This window comes from Terrapene carolina, unplaced genomic scaffold, assembly GCF_002925995.2.
Source record: "Terrapene carolina triunguis isolate 2854851 unplaced genomic scaffold, T_m_triunguis-2.0 Scaffold104, whole genome shotgun sequence".
NCBI classification, from domain to species: domain Eukaryota; kingdom Metazoa; phylum Chordata; order Testudines; family Emydidae; genus Terrapene; species Terrapene triunguis.
This window is the reverse complement of record NW_020664455.1, coordinates 228322-248200: the sequence shown is the minus strand read 5'-3', so window position 1 is coordinate 248200 and position 19879 is coordinate 228322. Positions and strand designations below refer to the sequence as shown.

The window sequence follows — 19879 nt, the reverse complement described above, 5'->3', positions numbered from 1 at the left end:
GAGAGAGAGAGAGAGAGAGAGAGAGAGAGAGAGAGAGAGAGAGAGAGACTCCACATGTTTTCACTATGGTGTACAGTTACATAATACATCACACCTGATGCATTAAAATTATATAAGAACAAACCTGAAAGGATCTAAATTCTTGTGTCATCATACAAGTGTAATTTCCATTAAAGTTACACCTGAAACCACCACAGCAACCTTGCCATAACTGACAGAAATAACAAATTAGTCTGTAAATATTAATTGCAGAGATGGTTTACGTCTTTACAGGTACCAGGGAGAGCCGCCCACTCTTCACTGAAGAGTTAATAAGGGGAATTATCAAGTTGCCCCTATTTTTCTATGTAAAATATTTCTAATATTTTATTAACAATGTTATATATTTAACAAGATGGCCAGATGCCTGAAATGTTTTCCATTGTCATACATCTTCTGATGTTAGTGACACTGCCAGATGAATGGCCTTGTAAGGAAGAGGACAGGGTGGGTTTTCTCTTCTGTCCTGGTCAAAGGAGTTCCCAAGACTTAGATGTGAACTTGCTGTATTTTATTTCTCCAGTGTCCACTTTGAGGTTGAAGTGACCCTTCCTTCCCTTTAAACAAGAAATTTGCCATATGATTCTCAAGTGAAAGGCTCAATGCTTTGAGAAGGGAGTCATGTTTCAATGCCACTATATGAGCTGAGGTCCCTGAAGTGTCAGACTCCACACATAGGACATGCTTAGAAAACTACACTCCCCTCAGTCACCAGCTTCTTTCTGTATCTTTCTATTCCTTAGGAAGACCGTAGACTAGCAAGAGCATCCTTTCTCATAGATAAAATTCATACTTGACCATGACAGTTGATTAATTGGCCATGTGGATATCCAGAGTACCCAAGGAGTAGATTTTCCTCCACCCTAAAAATAATTCTTTTTGACATTGTTAGCAAAGAGACGGTGTGAATGGTCTTGGAATTCTCATCCTTTTATTAGCTGCTGCTATCACCAATGAGACAGGAGCAGAATGAAATAAGGAATACTGGGGAGCCCTGTTGTGGCATCTAATATAGGCAATCAATCATTCTTAGATGTGGCTGAGTTCAAGGTTGGTCTCAACCAGATGTCCTTAGCTAGGTCCAACAGCAGAATAGGTAGAGTTTGTTTTCCTTTCTCTTTCATTTCTGGGATGTCAAACAACTGAAAATGTGGTGGAGACAGCACCTTAACTGCCTTGGGAGAGAGAGAAGCATGAACAAGAGGTTGCAAGTGATCTTAAATATGATGAATTTGAAAAACTCTCTTTAAAAGAGTCAAATTAACAAATCTAAATGGACCTGATTTTAAAATATCATTATATAATTATTGTAATTTTTCACACAGTGTACAAATCTTTAATGCATTTGCATACGATTCTTGTTACCCTGTGACTTTGAACCTTAAAATAGAATACCCATTCTGGATGGAATATTAGGTCACTACAGAACACTTTAAATTTCAACTATTAACCAGTTACACCAGTAAGAAAATGCAAAATCTAAAATCTTTATTGTGCATATTTTAAAAGTGCACAGACCTTATTCTCAATGAATTTCCTCATGAATGCACATAAAATAAAATGTATCTTATCAACAGTGGATAACTCTGATTTCCTCTGTTAATATGATGGTAACGGTGTGTTTCTAAAGTAAGTTGCACTCACGAGATCCTGCCTGTGAACCACTGTGCCTCAGATACATTTGATTACTGATTGTCAATTGAAGACAAGAATATTAAAAAAGAAACTGTTTGGCAACAAGTACATTCTCCTTATCTGTTTCAGAAAGAGAGCAAATACTTCATCCAGAAAGTAACATCTCTCATCCAAGCAAGTTATAAGTAACAGTGGAAAGACCAAAAACCAGAAATATATTAAGAATTCTCTTATTCAATTATACAAACAATATTATGTTTCACTACTATGATGAATATTTCAAAATCTTTTACTGGAATTTGCTTTAATAACAGCTTGGCAAGAAATTCCAGTGTTGGGCACTGTCCATAATGCCTTCCCAACCAAGTTGTAAGCATAAATCACTGTAAAATTGAAGTCTTCCAGTTAAACCATGACAAGAAAGTTTAGTCTGGAAGTATTCCTCTTAAGTACTTAAACAAAAGGAAGAGGGGAAGGGACTGCGAAGAGGGCCCATGTGCCAGACCCATTCTACTGAATCTGAAGTCTTTGCTTTCCAGAGTATATGGATGTTTCAGACGCAAAGTGAACTATTAGGCAATAAATATTAGCTACAGAAAACTGACAAAATTCTAGTAATTTGTTGTTGACAGAGTTACAGAGTTTGAGGTTGTTGAGTTAAATCAATTATCTCATCAGAATAAATACAAATACAGGCAAATTGCAATGTTCGGTTGAGCTACAATTTCTATGAGACCAGTCACATCTTCAGTCAGATCAAATCAGAAAAAAAGGATTGTCAAAGTAACATAGGAGAATGATACACATCATCCATCAAAATTAATTAAAATTACCAGGCTGTGTGTCTAAATCCTCTAGATTGCTTTGACATGCTCAATCAAAATATGCAGCTATTTAATCTCATTCTAGAAAGCCTAAATAAGGCCAATGCATTGCTTGAGGACTTCTTCTGAGGGCTTAAATGAGGGAAAGTATTGCCAATCCCAAATGTTCAAAACCGTGACTCAGACCCCCAAAATCATGAGATAAAAAACAATCTCATGACTTTTTGGCTTAACAAAAGATTAAGTCTTGTTTTTTTATCTGCCTTCTCTTTTAAACTCATTCTGCCCACCAACAGGGTATGAATGACAAGTACAATGTTGACAACCCTTACGAATTGATCACAAGATTTTCACCACTTCTGCCTTTCACTAGAGGACCCAAACATCAGTGTCCCATTGCGTTATATGCTTTACAGCCTCATCACACAGATCTTACAACCATACAAAGTACAACAGTGAGTTTGTGATGTGGGAGCTGGAACTGGGGCCCAAACTTTTCCATGCAGAGTCTACCAAAGATTTATTAGACGGAACAGCTTCTACTTTCTGCTGAGAGAGGCTGGATTCAAATTGATGATATACAGGTGAAAAACTCTGTATGTCATTAACTATGCCCTAAAGCGTCTAGTCCCCCACAAGTGCTAACATTACACCTTCAAGAGTGAGATGCTCTAAGTTTGTTAATTTAAATTCTTATCTTTTTGCATCTAATAAAAGGCAAAGTTTTTATCTCTCTGGACACACAAGCAACATCTCCTACACACAGTTCAGTCTCAAACACAACAACTAACCAAGTGCCCCAGCCCGCTATCAAATGTTATAGATCCCATTAACTAAAATACAAACACTCAAATACAGTAAAACAAATATTGACAACTTCCAAATTCTCTTCTAAATATTTTTCAATATAGAATTGTTCCCACAATTATTCCCAGACTTTATACTAATGTTTGTGGTGTGTATACACAAACACATTTTCATTCCCTCATGAGTCATCAGCATGGTTTGAACCTACAACCTTCAGGTCCGCAGCACAGACCTCTTCCATTTCCACAACAGTAAATGGTGGTGAGAAAGCATTTTTTTAACCTTCTGATTCATACAGGGAGATAACACACCCCTTACAAGTGGGTCACTCAACTATTTGTTATTCTCTATTAACTAATAACTATTGCATATTCTCACCAGCAACCACGCACCGCACCATAACAACTCTAACTCAGGAACCAATCCATGCAACAAACCTCGATGCCAACTCTGCCCACATATCTATACCAGCAACACCATCAAAGGACCTAACCAGATCAGCTACAACATCACCGGCTCATTCACCTGCACGTCCACCAATGTTATATATGCCATCATGTTGCAGCAATGCCCCTCTGCTATGTACATTGGCCAAACTGGACAGTCACTACGCAAGAGGATAAATGGACACAAGTCAGATATCAGGAATGGCAATATACAAAAACCTGTAGGAGAACACTTCAACCTCCCTGGCCACACAATAGCAGACGTAAAAGAAGCCATCTTACAGCAAAAAGACTTCAGGACCAGACTCCAAAGAGAAACTGCTGAGCTCCAGTTCATTTGCAAATTTGACACCATCAGATCAGGATTAAACAAAGACTGTGAATGGCTATCCAACTACAGAAGCAGTTTCTCCTCCCTTGGTGTTCACACCTCAACTGCTAGCAGAGCACCTCACCCTCCCTGATTGAACTAACCTCGTTATCTCCATACTGATTTATACCTGCCTCTGGAAATTTCCATTACTTGCATCTGAAGAAGTGAGGTTCTTACCCACGAAAGCTTATGCTCCCAATACTTCTGTTAGTCTTAAAGGTGCCACAGGACCCTCTGTTGCTTTTTACAGATTCAGACTAACATGGCTACCCCTCTGATACTTGACTCAACTATTTGTGAGTCAGCACTGGAATACTGGGCATCAGCATTCCTGGTGTTGATTCCTGGCTCTGGAGGCAAAGCATGATCAAGTAGGAAGACAAAGTAGCTATATGTAACAAAAAATTTTGGATCATCTGTGGAGAATGAACCAGGGAATTCTAGATCCAAAAACACTAATCTGTATGTTTACCTAAAGAACCAGATCTGTTAGCATGAAGACAGCAACCATCATAAACCTCCATATGTGGTCTAACCCCTGGAAGGTGACACCAAGCCACACTGTGTTAGTGTGGGTTACACAAGTACATAATTTAGCATGTTCCTTCTGAACAACAAGGTGTCAACGTGCATCAGACTTGGCACTGTTCTATTAGGGGTTGGGGTGGGAGTTGGGGGTCTATTCCCAACTTGTGCAAGCTGTCAGTTATTTTTATCTGTATAATAGGTAAAGGATTGTTACATCTCCTAACATAGAGATATGGGGCCTTGGAGGGCACAGAAACATTAACAGCAGTCAGTAGAAGAGGTAGGACTAGCACTCCTCAAATCCTGGCTTGCAGCTCAGTACGCATTCCCTTTGGCAATGGGGCATTGTGTAGGAGAAGCCAGCTCCTTTTCTCTCTCTCAGTTTGTTTCCCCCAAATCACAAAGCCAGGAGATTTCTGTATTTTCACAAGAGCTCACACATTAGAGGCCAATTACCTGAGATAAATTCTTAGGAATTGGAAACATTGGATTTAAGTAGTGCATAGGCTTTGTGTATATTTCTACACAGGGTTGAATTTCACTTTGAGAAATCATCTATTGCCGTTTATGGGGAAAGCAGATCTTCCTCATAGCCATATTGGGATGACTTGTCTTAAGCAAAACAGTGAACTCCTTTCTAGGAACGGCTTATCTCAAACTGTCTAGTGACATGACCAGGAATAACTTTGGTAACAAAATAACCACTGGGTACTAGTGGTTTCAGGTAAGTGAAAGTAACACAAAAATCGGGGATGAAATTCTGGTCCCAATGAAATACACGGAAAGCCCACTGACTTCAACGGGGCCAAGATTTCAACCTAAATGTTCATAGGTAACCAGATGAGATAAGAGACTCCTGGAAAATTAGTATGAATTTTTTTCTTTTTTAATGTAAAGAAAATCACAATATTTTAGCATTTGAAAACTCTTACTAAAATACTAGAGTATTGATCTTGAGGGTAATTTTTATAAAGTTAGTGTTAATTTAAATGGGCAACTATGACAACTATCAGAACAATCTTAAAAGTTCATATATGCTCATATAACAAAAGCAAGTGTAGCACATTTTACACAGCTTTAGGTGGAATATTCTGTCTTGGTTCTGACTTTACAAGATGTGTAATGTTTAGATCTGTACAATCACCAGAAGTTAAAATAAACATTTTGCACTCCCTGATAACTTATTTACAATGAACCATTAATTTTTAAACATTCTACCCTAATTTCTAAAAGTGCATTGCATCAATCAATCGCAAAGAATGGTAAATATCAGAAAAATAGATCAAGAACACTACAATCTTTAATATTAATTTTGTTCCATAAGTAACACCCCCCCAAAATAGAAAACATGATTTAAAAAACCTCATACATTAACATTGTTCCTCTAATTAAAATGCAAACAAACATAATTCACAGTGTTAAAATTATTTATACCCTCTTGTAACTAAAAATGTGTCCTTGTTAAAAGTGTAAAATGAGATTTCTGCAGGCTTGTATGTGTCTTGTTTCTCACAGTTAAACTGTCACAGCATGAAAACATTCCCCTATTTGTAGAGCTTTAGATACCTAGTTCCCTGGTGAAAGTGTGCAAAAAGAACTGGAAGAGTTATTGACAATTCAGATATTTATAGAAATATGGGGTACTAAAACTATAAGCAAAGAACCTATTTTAACTCTAAACGCAACAATGTATAAGTAACTATTGACTTCACTGAATTTCCTGATAATGCCAGAAGACTGAAGTCTATCTGGTTCATAAGAGACTCAAGATGATACAGGAATCCAATTATGGGAAGCCTATTTAGTTGTTCTGTTTGCTAAGCCAAAGGTTAACGAGAATTGCACTGAAAAAACCTCCTGTGGTATTACAAAGTATTTCTTATGCTGCATAAAATGTAAATGAAAAAAGTATTCTAATCAAGTCCTCCTTTAGCTCTTTAATTGTGAATTAGCACCATACTTGTATATAATACACCACTCTGAGAACTCTATACAGTACAATCAAAAGTGATTGAAAAAAATCTGCCATTAAATTAAAGAGCAACTTAAACAGATAAACTATTACTTAATATTTGTAACTGGCAAGTCGAAGTTTCCAGATAGTTCTCGTTAATGTTAAATCTTCAAAGTATTAAGTTATGGCCTCTAATTTCAGATAGAAATTAATTATATTTTTGTTAGTAACACATACAGATCTGTTTACACAGCTGACATGTCTCAGCTGCACCAGATTTAAGCAGTGAGCTTTGAGGACTCTCCTGCCTTGGAGCAGATGACTCAACATTCGCCAATTTCATTAGACATGAAAAAGGGAAAAATTCACCTGCAACAATGTCACTTGTAAAAACAGACTTAAAAACAGATTTATGAGTTTTACACATGCAGGATATCCTATCTTGCAGGGTGGTTTTCTTTTTGTTTATTTTGCTTTTACTAAAAGCAGCTGTTGGAACCTGAATCAGAAATCCTGGATTTCTAAAGCTTTTTGCTTAATTTTAAATGTAAAAGATGTTAAAATGCACCCACATTTCAAAGGTTGTGACTACCTGTATGGGACCATATTTGTTATATCAAATAATCATATCTAAAGTCTCGATTTCTGCTCTCCAATACCCAGGCAAAGATCCCTGCATGCATCTCAAAATTAGCTACTATAGCTGCAAGCACAAGCAAAGAGATATTTTGCAATTATGTTAAAAATGTGGTCAGTCTTTGTGTTGCTTCATTGGCTTAAATCATTTACACAACATTTTTTTAAAATGTAGCATTCACCATTCAAACAGCAGCAGTTATTTTAGGAGAACTTCACTAGAAATCGATAGTTATATCTTCAAAGTATTGTTATTTCAGTATTTACAGAAGGCAAATTCTTGTTTTATTTTCACTTTATAGAATGTCAAATTTAATCTGGTTTACACTGAACACTTTTAGAAATGTAGCATTTTGTTTTATGCGAAGATTGGTCACTCCCACAAAAGCTACATGCAAAATTAGTTAACTACAAGCTCCATTTCAGCTTCTTTCTACCTACAGCCCCACTCACCAGTATTAGCAATGTATTACTTTGGGGGAAATGGAAATAGCTAAAGCAAAAAAGAAAGAAATGCTCTGAAATATATTGTAGGGAGCAATTGTGCATTAGCAGAAGGTGGGATATAATGTCTAACATCTTTCTACATTTAGACTCTCTATGATTATATGAAATGGTAGACAAAAATATCTAATTAACCAGTGAGTCAGAGCTGCAGAAGTATCAGCCAACAAGAACAAATGAATATTTTCCTCTGATTTTCAATATTGGGAATTTTAAAATTACCAGGTAGGAATTGGAAATAATGTCCTCCACATTCTAATCAGCTACAAGTTTATATGTATTCTGTGTATACGGGTGGCTTAATTTTGGGTGCAACCTTTTAAAGTCTTACAGCTGAGCATAGTCCTTGGATCAGCAAGATAGTGAAGTATATACTTAAACATGAAAGTAGTCCCATTGACTTCAATTGGACTATTCACCTGCTTGAAGTTACACATTTGCTTAAATACCTTGGTGAATTGGGGCTCTGGGTCCAATTCAGGAATATACATAAGCATGTGTTTTAAGTGCTTTCCTAAACAAGGGATGCTTTCCTGAATTGGGACCACAGTGCACCACAAGTATTCCCATTGCTTTCTCATCTCAGCAAGGACTTGATCCTTAAAAGTACCGAGCACTTTGGCTCCAACCCAACAATGCACAGAAGCATGCACTTACGTTTGCCCATGTGAATAGCTTCCATGGAACTACTTACATGTTTCAATTCATTGCTGGGAGCAGGACGAAGGGGCTCAAAGGATAAAGCCCTAAATTCCCTGCACTCTTACCATTGCTGTACTTTCTGAACAAAGGACAATAAAGGCTTTTACCTGAGTTGGATAATAAATCTGTGAACAGTCACATATTTACTGGAAAACGTGAAAAGAGGTGAAACTACTTACTGAGTCGTCTGTGGCAGAAGGAGGCCAGCCTTCCCACAATTGGTGACGAACAGGGATACTAGTTAGGTCATACACATTCCGCTTTACCTATTAAAAAAAAGTAAACACATGTTTTCAAAATGCACTTAACATAGAATCATAGAAATGTAGGGCTGGAAGGGACCCTGAGAGGTCTTTCAATCCATTTGCTTTATTTTCATCACTAAAGGAGGCTTTTAATTTATATTGGGGGGGTTTTAAATTACTTAACGCAACATTCAAAAACTCAGATTTCTACCTGAAAGTAAAATGGACTGCTGTTGAAAAAAGAGCTAACCTGGAATCTAAATGAACAAACTGCATTAAACAAACACATTATAGTTTGTTGTTATTATTACTTAGAGTATCGTAGATATTTTAGTTAGTTACAGTTAATAACAATATAGTTACAGACCGATTTTCCAACCAGGTGAATTAAGATTGTAAATTAAGAAAGTATACCATGGGGGATAGGAAAAAGGGAGAACAAAAAGATAATTTGTTATAAACACTGCTGGTTAACCTATTCTATTTTCATCCTAGAAATCCTAAATTCCTGGTAGATTTAAGCAGCAATCAAACGTAGCTGGCTACCACGTAAATCTGTACATTTTTTAAAAAAGTAGTATCTAAATAAAAAAGAAAGTATTAAAGAGGGAAACATGAAAATACAAATCAAGAGTAATATTTCCAGTTGGGAAGACAAATGTCAGATGTTTACTTTTTTTTTTTTTTTTTTTTAAAGGACACATCTTTAAGCCAATTCACTCTGTGTTTTTACTTTTTGCTAAATACAACAACCACTGTGAACTAATAAGATTAAGAAACAGGATTGGTTGTCAGTTTGAGAGAAGTGTGGAAACTGAAAGACAGTAGGCAGGACACCACAAAATATGACAATTTACAACACCACCAAAATTGTAACAAAACTGGCATTCTGTGCCTATTCAAAGCCAGATGATCCTTGTACATTAGTTGCAATTAAAATTTATTTAAAATCACAAACTCGTATCCTATTTTTTGGTTTAAAATAGTTATACAATCTGTCTCACAGACAGAAAGATACCATAGATTCCAAGGCCAGATGGGATCACTGTAATAATCTAGTCTGACCTCCTGTATAACATCGGCCATAGAATTTCCCCAAAATAATTCCTACAGCATATCTTTTAGAAGAGATGATTTTGATTCAAAAATGGTCAGTGATGAAGAATCCACCATGACCCCTGGTAAATTGTTCCAATGGCTAATTACCCCTCAGTATTAAAAATTTATGTTTTATTTCCAATCTGAATTTGTCTAGCAGTGATGCATTTAATAGTTCCAAGTATTCTCACAGCCTATGGAATAATTGTTAGGGCTTATTTAGAGCCACCTTATCACTGAATATGTGTAAAGACAGCCTGTGCATAAGTGTATGCAAACATTGCCCCTTCAGATCAGCAATTGGACAGGTAAAGTGCTTACAGCAGAAATCTGAATGCCAGGTTGAACCTTTTGTGGTGTAGAGACCAACAGAGAAACTGAGTTTCCTGAGCTTTTCTTGTGGTCTATCACAGAAAATCATCTTTTACCCAACAAAGCAAGTTACTATCACATCAACACAAATAAACTAAGAGGCATTCTTCACAACCTTCAAACTTCCCAGTGTGTGACATCAGTAAACAAAAGATGTAACACCTGTAATTTGTTACACAATGCACCATAACTGACAGATTATAAAGGCTTTAACGATAAAACCTGTTTTAGAGGATTTTTTTTCACACTGTGAGTTAAATACACCAGCTGTATTTTGTTTTTAAAACACAAAATAGGAAAAAAAGGTATTACATGCAACCATAAGGTCTTCCCCACAATATGGGTTATCAGCAGGGTTTGAATCCTAGAATTTTGGACCCCAAGCACAGACCTCTGCCACTTAGATTACAGGAGCAAATATTACCCTCTAGATAGTGGTTTTCAATCTGGGGTCCGCAGACTATGTCAAATATTTCCAAAGGGGTCTGCCCCTCCGTTCAAAAATTTTTAGGGGTCCGCAAATGAAAAAAGGTTGAAAACCACAGCTCTACATAGAACAACCACTAGAGGGGGATTTGACACTTTGCCAGTGGATTACACAGCTATTGACTGATCAGCAGTAGAATATTTGTTTTTATGCTGTCTGGACAGTGTAGAGGCCACCAAATGCATTACATGCCTCTATGGCGTTCAGTCCTGAACCAAATCTGGTACATTATGAGGTAGAATGCCTGTTGGCTTTCCCATTCTGTTTTCATTGGGTAGAAGTCAAAGATGGTTCTCACAATGAAGTTGGTAGGTATTCGGAACAAATGACCATACCACCTTAGCGAGCACTGGTTGACCATTTGAAACAGCAGGACCTCTTTAAATTAGAAGACAAATCTGTTCATTCAACTTGAATTCAAATCATTTGAGAATTCAAGATTTCTGATCTCCAATATTCTTCATTTAAAAAAAAAAAAAAAGGCAGAATTCTGGAAATCAGAAATCTTCAATTCTGTTCCTAGATTTGGGAAGGGCATGTCATGTAGTGGTTAGAGGTAAGATCACTAAAATACATTCATTTGGCACATTCAATCTGAAAGGCAGTGTAGCTGAGTGGATAAGATACTGGAGACTTGCATTCTTATCCCAAATCTATTTGAAGTGGCCTCGGACACCTCTCCATTAGTTTGTTTGTAAAACCACAAGGGCTAATACTTAACTGTTTTCTAAGGTTGGGGCATGAGACTTAGGTCAATAATAAGGTCTGTGAAGTGCATAGAAATACAAACAACAGTCAGAAGAAGAAATCTCTGACCTGGCTCACAACTCAGTGCACTCCCCTAGGCTAATGGGGTTCACTCTCTCTCACAACACTGCCTGCTCTTCTGGTGCAGTGGAACAGGCAGCTGGATTCAGCCAAAATGGAGACTATCCAGTGAAATCCAGTACACATGAAAGGTTTGCTAAGTGTATAGCGGACAAAAGATGCTTCTTAACAAACCATTCTGACAGAGAAAAAACATGTTTGTTTTACTGTAATGCAACAAAATAAACCAATTCCAACTACTCCGTAGTAGTTGAAATCAAATAATGTAATATATTTATCTGTTGCCTGTCATGACTCCATCACAGAGTCTTCATAAGTAAGAAAGAGGGTGAATCCCTGCTATAATGATGAGTTTTGTCATTATAGCAGGGATTTACCCTCTTTTTTACTTAGGAAGAATAGATAGTATATTCTCACCAAAATTATAGCATTTATTTTTTGAATATAGAATGAAATTTCTGAAAATTTGTTAAATCTCTTAATTAGTTTGTAAATTAAAATTAATTTTAAATTAATATTTAATTAAATATAACTAGTGTCAGACTTTTTTGTATTTTTCTGGAATCATTTTAACAGAAGAAAAGCACATAGATGCGTCAAACTTTCCATATAGTTCAAGCTCATTGAAACCTTGTATAGAAGATACACTTGCAGAAATTAAGCTGTAATCAAGCGACGTTATTAATGATGGTGTACCTAATTGTTATGATTATTATAAATATGGAGAGAGGATTTTTACACACACACACACACACACACACACACACACACACACACACACACACACACACTTGAAAGGTTCCTCATGGCACTGCTGCTTCAGCTCCATTGCACACCAAGGCAGCACTGCTTGGAGAGCTGAGGCAGGAGCACAGGAAGAGTCCTTAAAGCATGGAGTCATTTGTGTCCAGGGACTGCATCACCCCCATCCCCAGATCCATCCTTCATGGAGCCAGAACCAGATTAACCCATAGGCAACTAGGCATGTACCTAAGGCCCAGATTTGTGTTCTGGTTCCCTAGAGCAAACTAAAAAAGTTGCAAATGCCACTCACTCAAGTGAGTGAAGTTCTTTCTGTTTGCACATGCAAATCTGCACCAGAGGATGAGTGGGCAGAGACAGTCCTCACACACAGCTAAAAAACTCACTTTCCCTTTCCCAACAAAGCCAAAGAGAGAGGAAGGCATGGGTAAAGAAACTACTTGCTTCTCCAACAGCAACAAGTGAACAGGCTGGGATGGGAATTTACTACAGTGGCATGTATGCAAGGGAACATCATTTAGGTATATATTTTTCCCTTCTTTCATTTATCAGATGTTTGTTGTTATTCATATTAGAAGGCAGGGGGCCCAGAAATGTATGTTTGCCTAGGGCTCAGTGATGGGTTAATACAGTCCTGTATGTAGCATTGGTCTTCCTAATAAAGTCCCTTAACCCACACATTAAAATGCATTAGTAAATAAATATCGATGGATTAAATAAATAATAAATATCTTTTATAGAGTTATGGATAAGTTTTAGTACACTTGTGTGGAGAAGTTAATATTCAGACTTAGTATGTGTATAATTTAAATTTTCAGTATACATAAGTTAATGATAAGGGTGAGTAAAAATTGATTCTTTCCATTTCAATTAAATGATTATTTAAAAAAAATAAACCTATTTGAAATTAAATTTAAAATTGACAACCCATTTTAGTCCTAAATGTTTTTTAATTAAAATCATTTAAATTAAATTAAAAAAAATTATTAAAGCAGTAAAATTTGGCAGCAAATATGAAAAGAAAGACAAATCAGTGAACTTGTGGAAGTCATGGGCTAAGCACCTGAAACCAGAGTTCATTGAAGGTCATACCAGCTTTTGACAGCAGTAATTTCTTCTGCAGGTACAGAGTGAATTATAGAATATCAGGGTTGGAAGGGACCTTAGGAAGTCATCTAGTCCAACCCCCTGCTCAAAGCAGGACCAATCCCCAGACAGATTTTTGCCCCAGATCCCTAAATGGCCCCCTCAAGGATTGAACTCACAACCCTGGGTTTAGCAGGCCAATGCTCAAACCACTGAACTATCCCTCCCCCCATCCAGAATATTTTCTTCATTTCAGTTTATTCAACTAGTTCAGCTCAATGAATAATTCATTCAAAGTTAAGAAACGAACTGGGAGTTGAAAAAACAGGAAAGCTTGTTTTCCTCTTCCAATCTCTGAATTAAAACTAGGTGTGAGAGGATGAAATCTCCTAGTTCTAAAATCCTGGTGTCCAGAAACAATAGTTCAATTCACTAACTACAGATAAAACTCCCTTTGTTTAATAAATCAGTTTTGAATGCAAAATAACATTTTGATAAACATTTTTATGTATCCAGCACATTTAAGGTAGTTTTATTTAATTAATAAAAATTAAAATGCTGGGTTTTGTGCATTTTTAATTACATTTGAACTTCCATCCACAGAGAACTTGGCACGTCACAAGTAAAAAAAAAAAGAATGTAAAATTAATTCATTTCATTTTAAACACAGAATGTCAAAGGGTCATGCTGACTAGTAATTAAGGCATTTTGTATCATATTACTCTTCACCATATGTAAAAATGTCATTTTTTTAAAGAAATAGGAATATATCTTCACTGTTAAAAAAATGCAACTCAATCCATTTTTTAAATCTTCCCATATACACCTGTGAGAGATGAAGTGATGTGTGAAAGCTGTGTAGCCTGGGACATGGTCTGATCCCCACGCAGTTTCAAACAAACAGCTTTTCTTCAGTGCTCCTTAACAAGAGACTAGCCTGCTGTGCAGCATTTATTTCACAGTCATATCAAGGTTAAGAGATGTCATTACTGAGAAATGACCCCACAACATCCCATCCAAATGTAACTACGCTAATCTGAGATCAATTTGTTGGTTCTTGCCATGCCAGTTTTACAGCATTAAATAAAAGAAAAAAATACCTTTTGTGGGACAAATATCCTTCAATCACACATGGAAAAATCTTGTTAAATATAATTTCCATAAAATGAAAGTGTTTCAGACTCAGAATCTACTATTAACTATTTTACAATCACAAACAAAACTTATTTATGGTCAAATGTGGTCAATAAAACTAACATAAAATTGTTTTAAAAAAGCCCTCTGAAGTAAAAATAAATAACTCTGGAGTTGGATTCCTTACATTCCATTTTAATTCCAAAGTACAACACTACGGCATTATGAAATAAACAGTATTTTCCTTCTTCATTAACTCCTCTGTAACTGCACTGATTTCAATAACATTCCTCTGCTATTCTAAGCTTGAAAGGCATGCTCTGGTTATAGTGTTATGTTGGTATAAAGCACAATGCCAGACTGATGTGCTGAACAAAAGTGATCAAAGTTGAAGTAATTTTAGCCAACGCACAAGCATTCTGCTGTATTATTCTACCAGAATGACATCTGTTGAGCAACTCGTCACAGAATAAACTAGTTGTTGTAGACAGGCCTTGTCTGGCAGGGTACCATGTAAAACATATTAGGGTAATGTTTGATTAAACAAACTGCTGGGGTTAAATTCATAACTGGATTTTGAAAACATGCCAAAATAGTCCATTTAAAAACCACAAGCAGTTAAAGGAAAAAATAAGTTTGTTTTTTAAATATCATGCCACCTTTATCAATGCTGTAACTATTTAAAGGATTCCCCTTTATTTGGTAATTCCAATGGCATTAAAAAAAGAAAAGCAAAAAAAGATTCAGAGGACAGGAGAGTTTGCTAATAAAATGTGAAACTCCCCTCATATTTATTAGCTGTTTCAATGTAAATCTGTAATTCTGTAGGGGCAAGAAAGACCTAAACATTACACATAAACCAAAGTAAAAATTATTTTAAAAGCAGCGTGCTAGGCCAGTGGAATAAAAATATACAGCTATATTCTAAATGCAACTGATTAATTTGAGTCAGCGTACAAATGGATAATAGACCCACTAGGTTTCCAAGAGAGAGGTGGTGGGTTGGGTTTTGCTAACAAGCTCATTTGCCATTAGTAGAGAGAGTGAAATCTTTACAGACTTGGTGAGCTTTTTGGTCATCCACATTTACTTTGATCAGTAAGGAAGAATAATTAGCAGTACTGGCGCAGCCCAAAATCTGTATTCTTTTCATAACATCTAGATACCATGGCGACTGCACATTACAGATGGTAGATACAATGTCTAGATGATAATCTCAATATATGATTATTTAAAACCAAATTAATATGTAAATGTTTCATTGGGTTCCAGAGGTTTAACTATTAAAAATATCAATTTTAATCACAAAATGAACCAAAAATGCTGTATTAACCTTTCTGCAGATGGAGACTCTTTGGGAACTGAGACATAATTCCTCTCAATGCATTCGACACAACCAAACCTCCCCACATCAGAACATTTTCACGTGGGTCGAGGTGCAGGAGGAACAAGATAGGCATGTTGATGTTGAGGAGCCCAAAGTAGGTAACAGACTGAAGCATGTTACAGGATTTAGGCACATTTCTATTTTATTTTCTCTTGCACTATTTAAAAAAAAAAATCAAATATTTTGTCTAAGAAGGCATGTTCACAAAAAAATTCTTTGTTTGCAGATGCCAAATTGAACCAATATTCAAGGTTCTTCTTTGTCAGGACACAACAGGGTAAAATTCACCCCAATGCATAATAAAAGGGCTCTACATAAGGTTAAGTGATGTGAAAAGTCTTTTAAGGGTCTTCTGTACTTTGGTGAATTTCACTCAAAAGTAGTCAATTTCTCCTTTTAATTAGAAAATTTGAAATCTAGCCTAATGAAATCTCTCACCAAATTTTAAAAATTAAAATTTTACAACTTAATCAGCAGAATTTGGCCATGCCTGAAACTACATCTCTGAATTAAAAAAAATCACATCCAAGTCAAACCATAGTAATTTCCAGAGGGCTGTTTTCTGCATATATAGGTACAGTGTTATTTAAACAATGTACATAATGAACTATTGTTAGCTTTAATATTATTAAATATAATTTATGCAAAGCTTTAAATTGGCTGAGAAGCTGAAGGCTGTTCCAGGCATCTAGTCAGCATGAAAGACAGTGCAAAAATGAGAGCGTGAAAGAGAGACAAAAGGAGCAATAAAGTGAGAGGACTTTGAGGAATGTGGAATGCGAGTGGGGGGTGCACAAGAAAATGAACTCATACGCAGCCAAGGCCAGATTGCATAGAGCACTGAAGGAGAGGATGAGTACCTACTTTGACGCTGTAACAGAATGGAAGCCAAGTCAATAAAGAACATTTTGGGGGGAGAGGGCAGGGGGAATGTGAGAAAAATATGAATTAAGCACCAGTATAGAAAGAGATGAGAAGAGGGGAGACCAAAAGGGATCAAGTTATAGTAATCACGCCTATAGGTGACCAAACAACGGTTTTAGCAATGGGGATAGTGAAGAAAGGGTGGATCTCAACAATATTACAGATGAAGGAGCAATGGGATTTAGCAAGAGTCTGATGTAGAGAAGAGTGCCACAGATGATACAAGCTCATGAGCCTATGAGACTGGAAGGCTAATGAAGTTAAGAGTTACAGATAAGGGAGATAGGTCAGGGAAAAAGGTTATAGTTGGGAAGAAATATTCGAGATGTACAAAGGACACCTAAGAGGATCTGATAAAAACATTTTGAGATCTACGAATGGTCAGAGGTGTTGGGCTAGACAGGTTGATTTGGGAGATATGCACACAGAAGTGATAGTTAAAACCCTGGAAGCAGATACAGACACACTAAGATACTACAGAGGCAAAAGATGTGGCAATCAGTAACAGAATCCTTAAGGACACGAAAGCTGGGGAGGAGGAGTCAAAAAGAATAGGATGTTGATAGAGCAGTCAGCAATATAGATCGAGGAATCAGAAAACAGAGAGACAAAGAAGCCAGGAGAAAAGAAAGCAAAGAAAAGTAATCAGCAGTGCTGACCACAAAAGGAAAACTCAGTAACAGAGAAATCTTTTGAACTTGGTCAGGAAAAGGCGATTGGTGGTCAATCAAAAATAGAGTCATTTATCTTTAATATAAATATAAAGTATGAACTATAATGACTTCAGGCAGCTATCTGCTGCACAGGAATCACTGGTAACATCAACAACCAGGGCAAAACTTCCAGTTAAAACAATGGGAGGTTTGCCTAAATAAAATGAGCATGATTCTGCCCAGGATCTCCCAGTTCAAAAATTTTGTCAAAATGAAAGACGGTCTCCTTGGTCTTGGCTTGGAAGAGCAAGGGCCAATACAGTCAAGGAATTAACCAATGATGCAATGAGAATGGGAGAGGGGGAAGAGAGATCACGAGCACAAATTGGAGATACAAAGATTGGAAGGTCTAGGGAACAAGGAGAAGAGGCAAGGAAGCTAAATGCCAGGAGGACAGAAAAAGTCAGATGATTAAAGATTGTGGAATAATCTTATTCCTGCAGTGTGTTCTTATTATTTTTAATTTACAGTTTCTAAAAAACTACAAGTTTAAAATCCATAATTCCCCCCATACACTGCACATTATATTAAGAAACTACATTAAATCCCTGACAAATTTAGCACATCAATAAATGTTTTAAAGCAATGCATTTCAAAAGATATACATATTACAGATTATCCTAGTGATGTTACTAGTTTCTTAGGACCAATGTCTGACCTTGTAAGTCTTAAAGTATAATCAGCCTCTGATTTCTAGCATCTTGCTGATATTTAAGTTATTTCATACAGTAAATCTTGTCACTATGACTTCAAAATCAGATTGCTTTAAAACAATTTTGTCCACTTCTGAGACAGTTCTTACAATTACAATTTTTGTTTGCTGTGCTGAAATTCTTAATTACAATTGCATTTGTATTTGATTCACTGTGTTGGAACCTAAAGAAGAAAATATCTCTAACAAAAAAAACTAAAAACCGGACCAGATGCAACAGAGAAGAAAAATGATTATTAGATAAATGGCAATTGGCAATTTTTTGTTTTGTTCTTAACAGTGTTCTGTATCACATCCCACAAACCAGAATTCAAACAGTTAAACTATAATATCTGCACTAATTAATGATTTATAAGATTAGGCAGCTCTCTTTCTTTAAATACATTTTTTGCTTTTAATATCTCTGATAAGACTTTATACTTTTCTGGTTTGTAACTTTTCCCCATTAATATGTGAAACTGCCTTTCTTGTTTAAGAGAGAAAAAATTACACAATGTATTGTTTGCTCTATTTTAACAATTTAAAATGAAATGAACAAAACCCTCAATACCTCTATACTATTTACATGTAGAGATATTTCCTTCACAATTAAGATTTTGTAACAAATTAACTAGAAAATTTAAGTTTTTTTTTAAATCAAAACCCTAATAAGGTTTCATATTGCCTAAACTGAGCTCTCAAGAATTATTTTAAAATCCAATTTACTATTTCCACTAGCACTTCAGAAAATTACAACACAAAAAGTCATGAGAAAAATCTCTGCTAAACCTTCACATTCCACCTATCCATAGTTAAACAGTTTATTTTATGTACCACATTGTATGTCCACTTACAAGTTCAACGGTTACTTTTGATTAAACGGAAATATGTCAAATAAAATACAGAAAAACATTTTAAATTACTGTTACATACTGGGTTTTGCCACATTGTAGAACTCAGGTTGTGTAAACATTTCCTTTGGAAAGCTTGTTGAGTTTATTACATAACTGTAACAACTGTCTCTGCTCTGGAAATTAGTATGCATGAATTCTGGCCAGGGATTCTTCCTTTTCACAATTTAAAGAAGCAGCTACACTTAACCAATCTAAGTTAATGAAAAAAAGAAATAGAAGCATAAGACACTTTTCGGTCTTTTCAATTCTCATGCTTTATGGGAAAATTATTCCTGGGCTCAGAATTTTGCTGGCCATTATTACATTAAAATAAACCACTGCCTTTGGGTATCTGGGGAAAGTTGTGCAATTTTACATTGTACATTATGCAACATTTCCTACAAAAAATATTTTAGAAATAGGTATACTGGGGAGGGCTGTCAAATGTTCCCAATATACTCCACAATAATTAACGGAGCAGATTTTTTATTTTTATTTTTATTTTTTGAGAGGGGAGAAGGAGGAGGTAGAAGGATATAAATACAGCATACATTTCTTACTTTGCCATTATTATGGATTGACTTAAAAATCAGGGAGGGGAGGGGCAAGGTTTTCAGAGAAGTGAACGCTTAGGTAAACGATAAACTTGGAAGGATTACCATGCTCTCAAGTTTTGGTGAAACTAATTTTATTGAAGAAAACATACCGGATATGCAGAAATGCCTATTCTATAAAAAAATCTGTATGCAAGCAGTCTGCTACAAAGCAGTGAATGATTTTTCAAGACATGCACTTGAAAGGTAGATCAACC

The 19879-nt window shown here is 36.0% G+C and overlaps 1 protein-coding gene across 1 annotated transcript in view; it reads right to left on the bottom strand.

The window, feature by feature from the left end:
- LOC112112195 (FAS-associated factor 1) overlaps positions 1 to 19879 on the bottom strand; it is a 320608-nt gene that overhangs the window by 149409 nt on the left and 151320 nt on the right. Inside the window, exon 8 of the mRNA XM_026651874.1 lies at positions 8628 to 8714. Within this exon, the coding sequence (XP_026507659.1) occupies positions 8628 to 8714 (87 nt within the window). The remainder of the gene's footprint in view (positions 1 to 8627; positions 8715 to 19879) is intronic.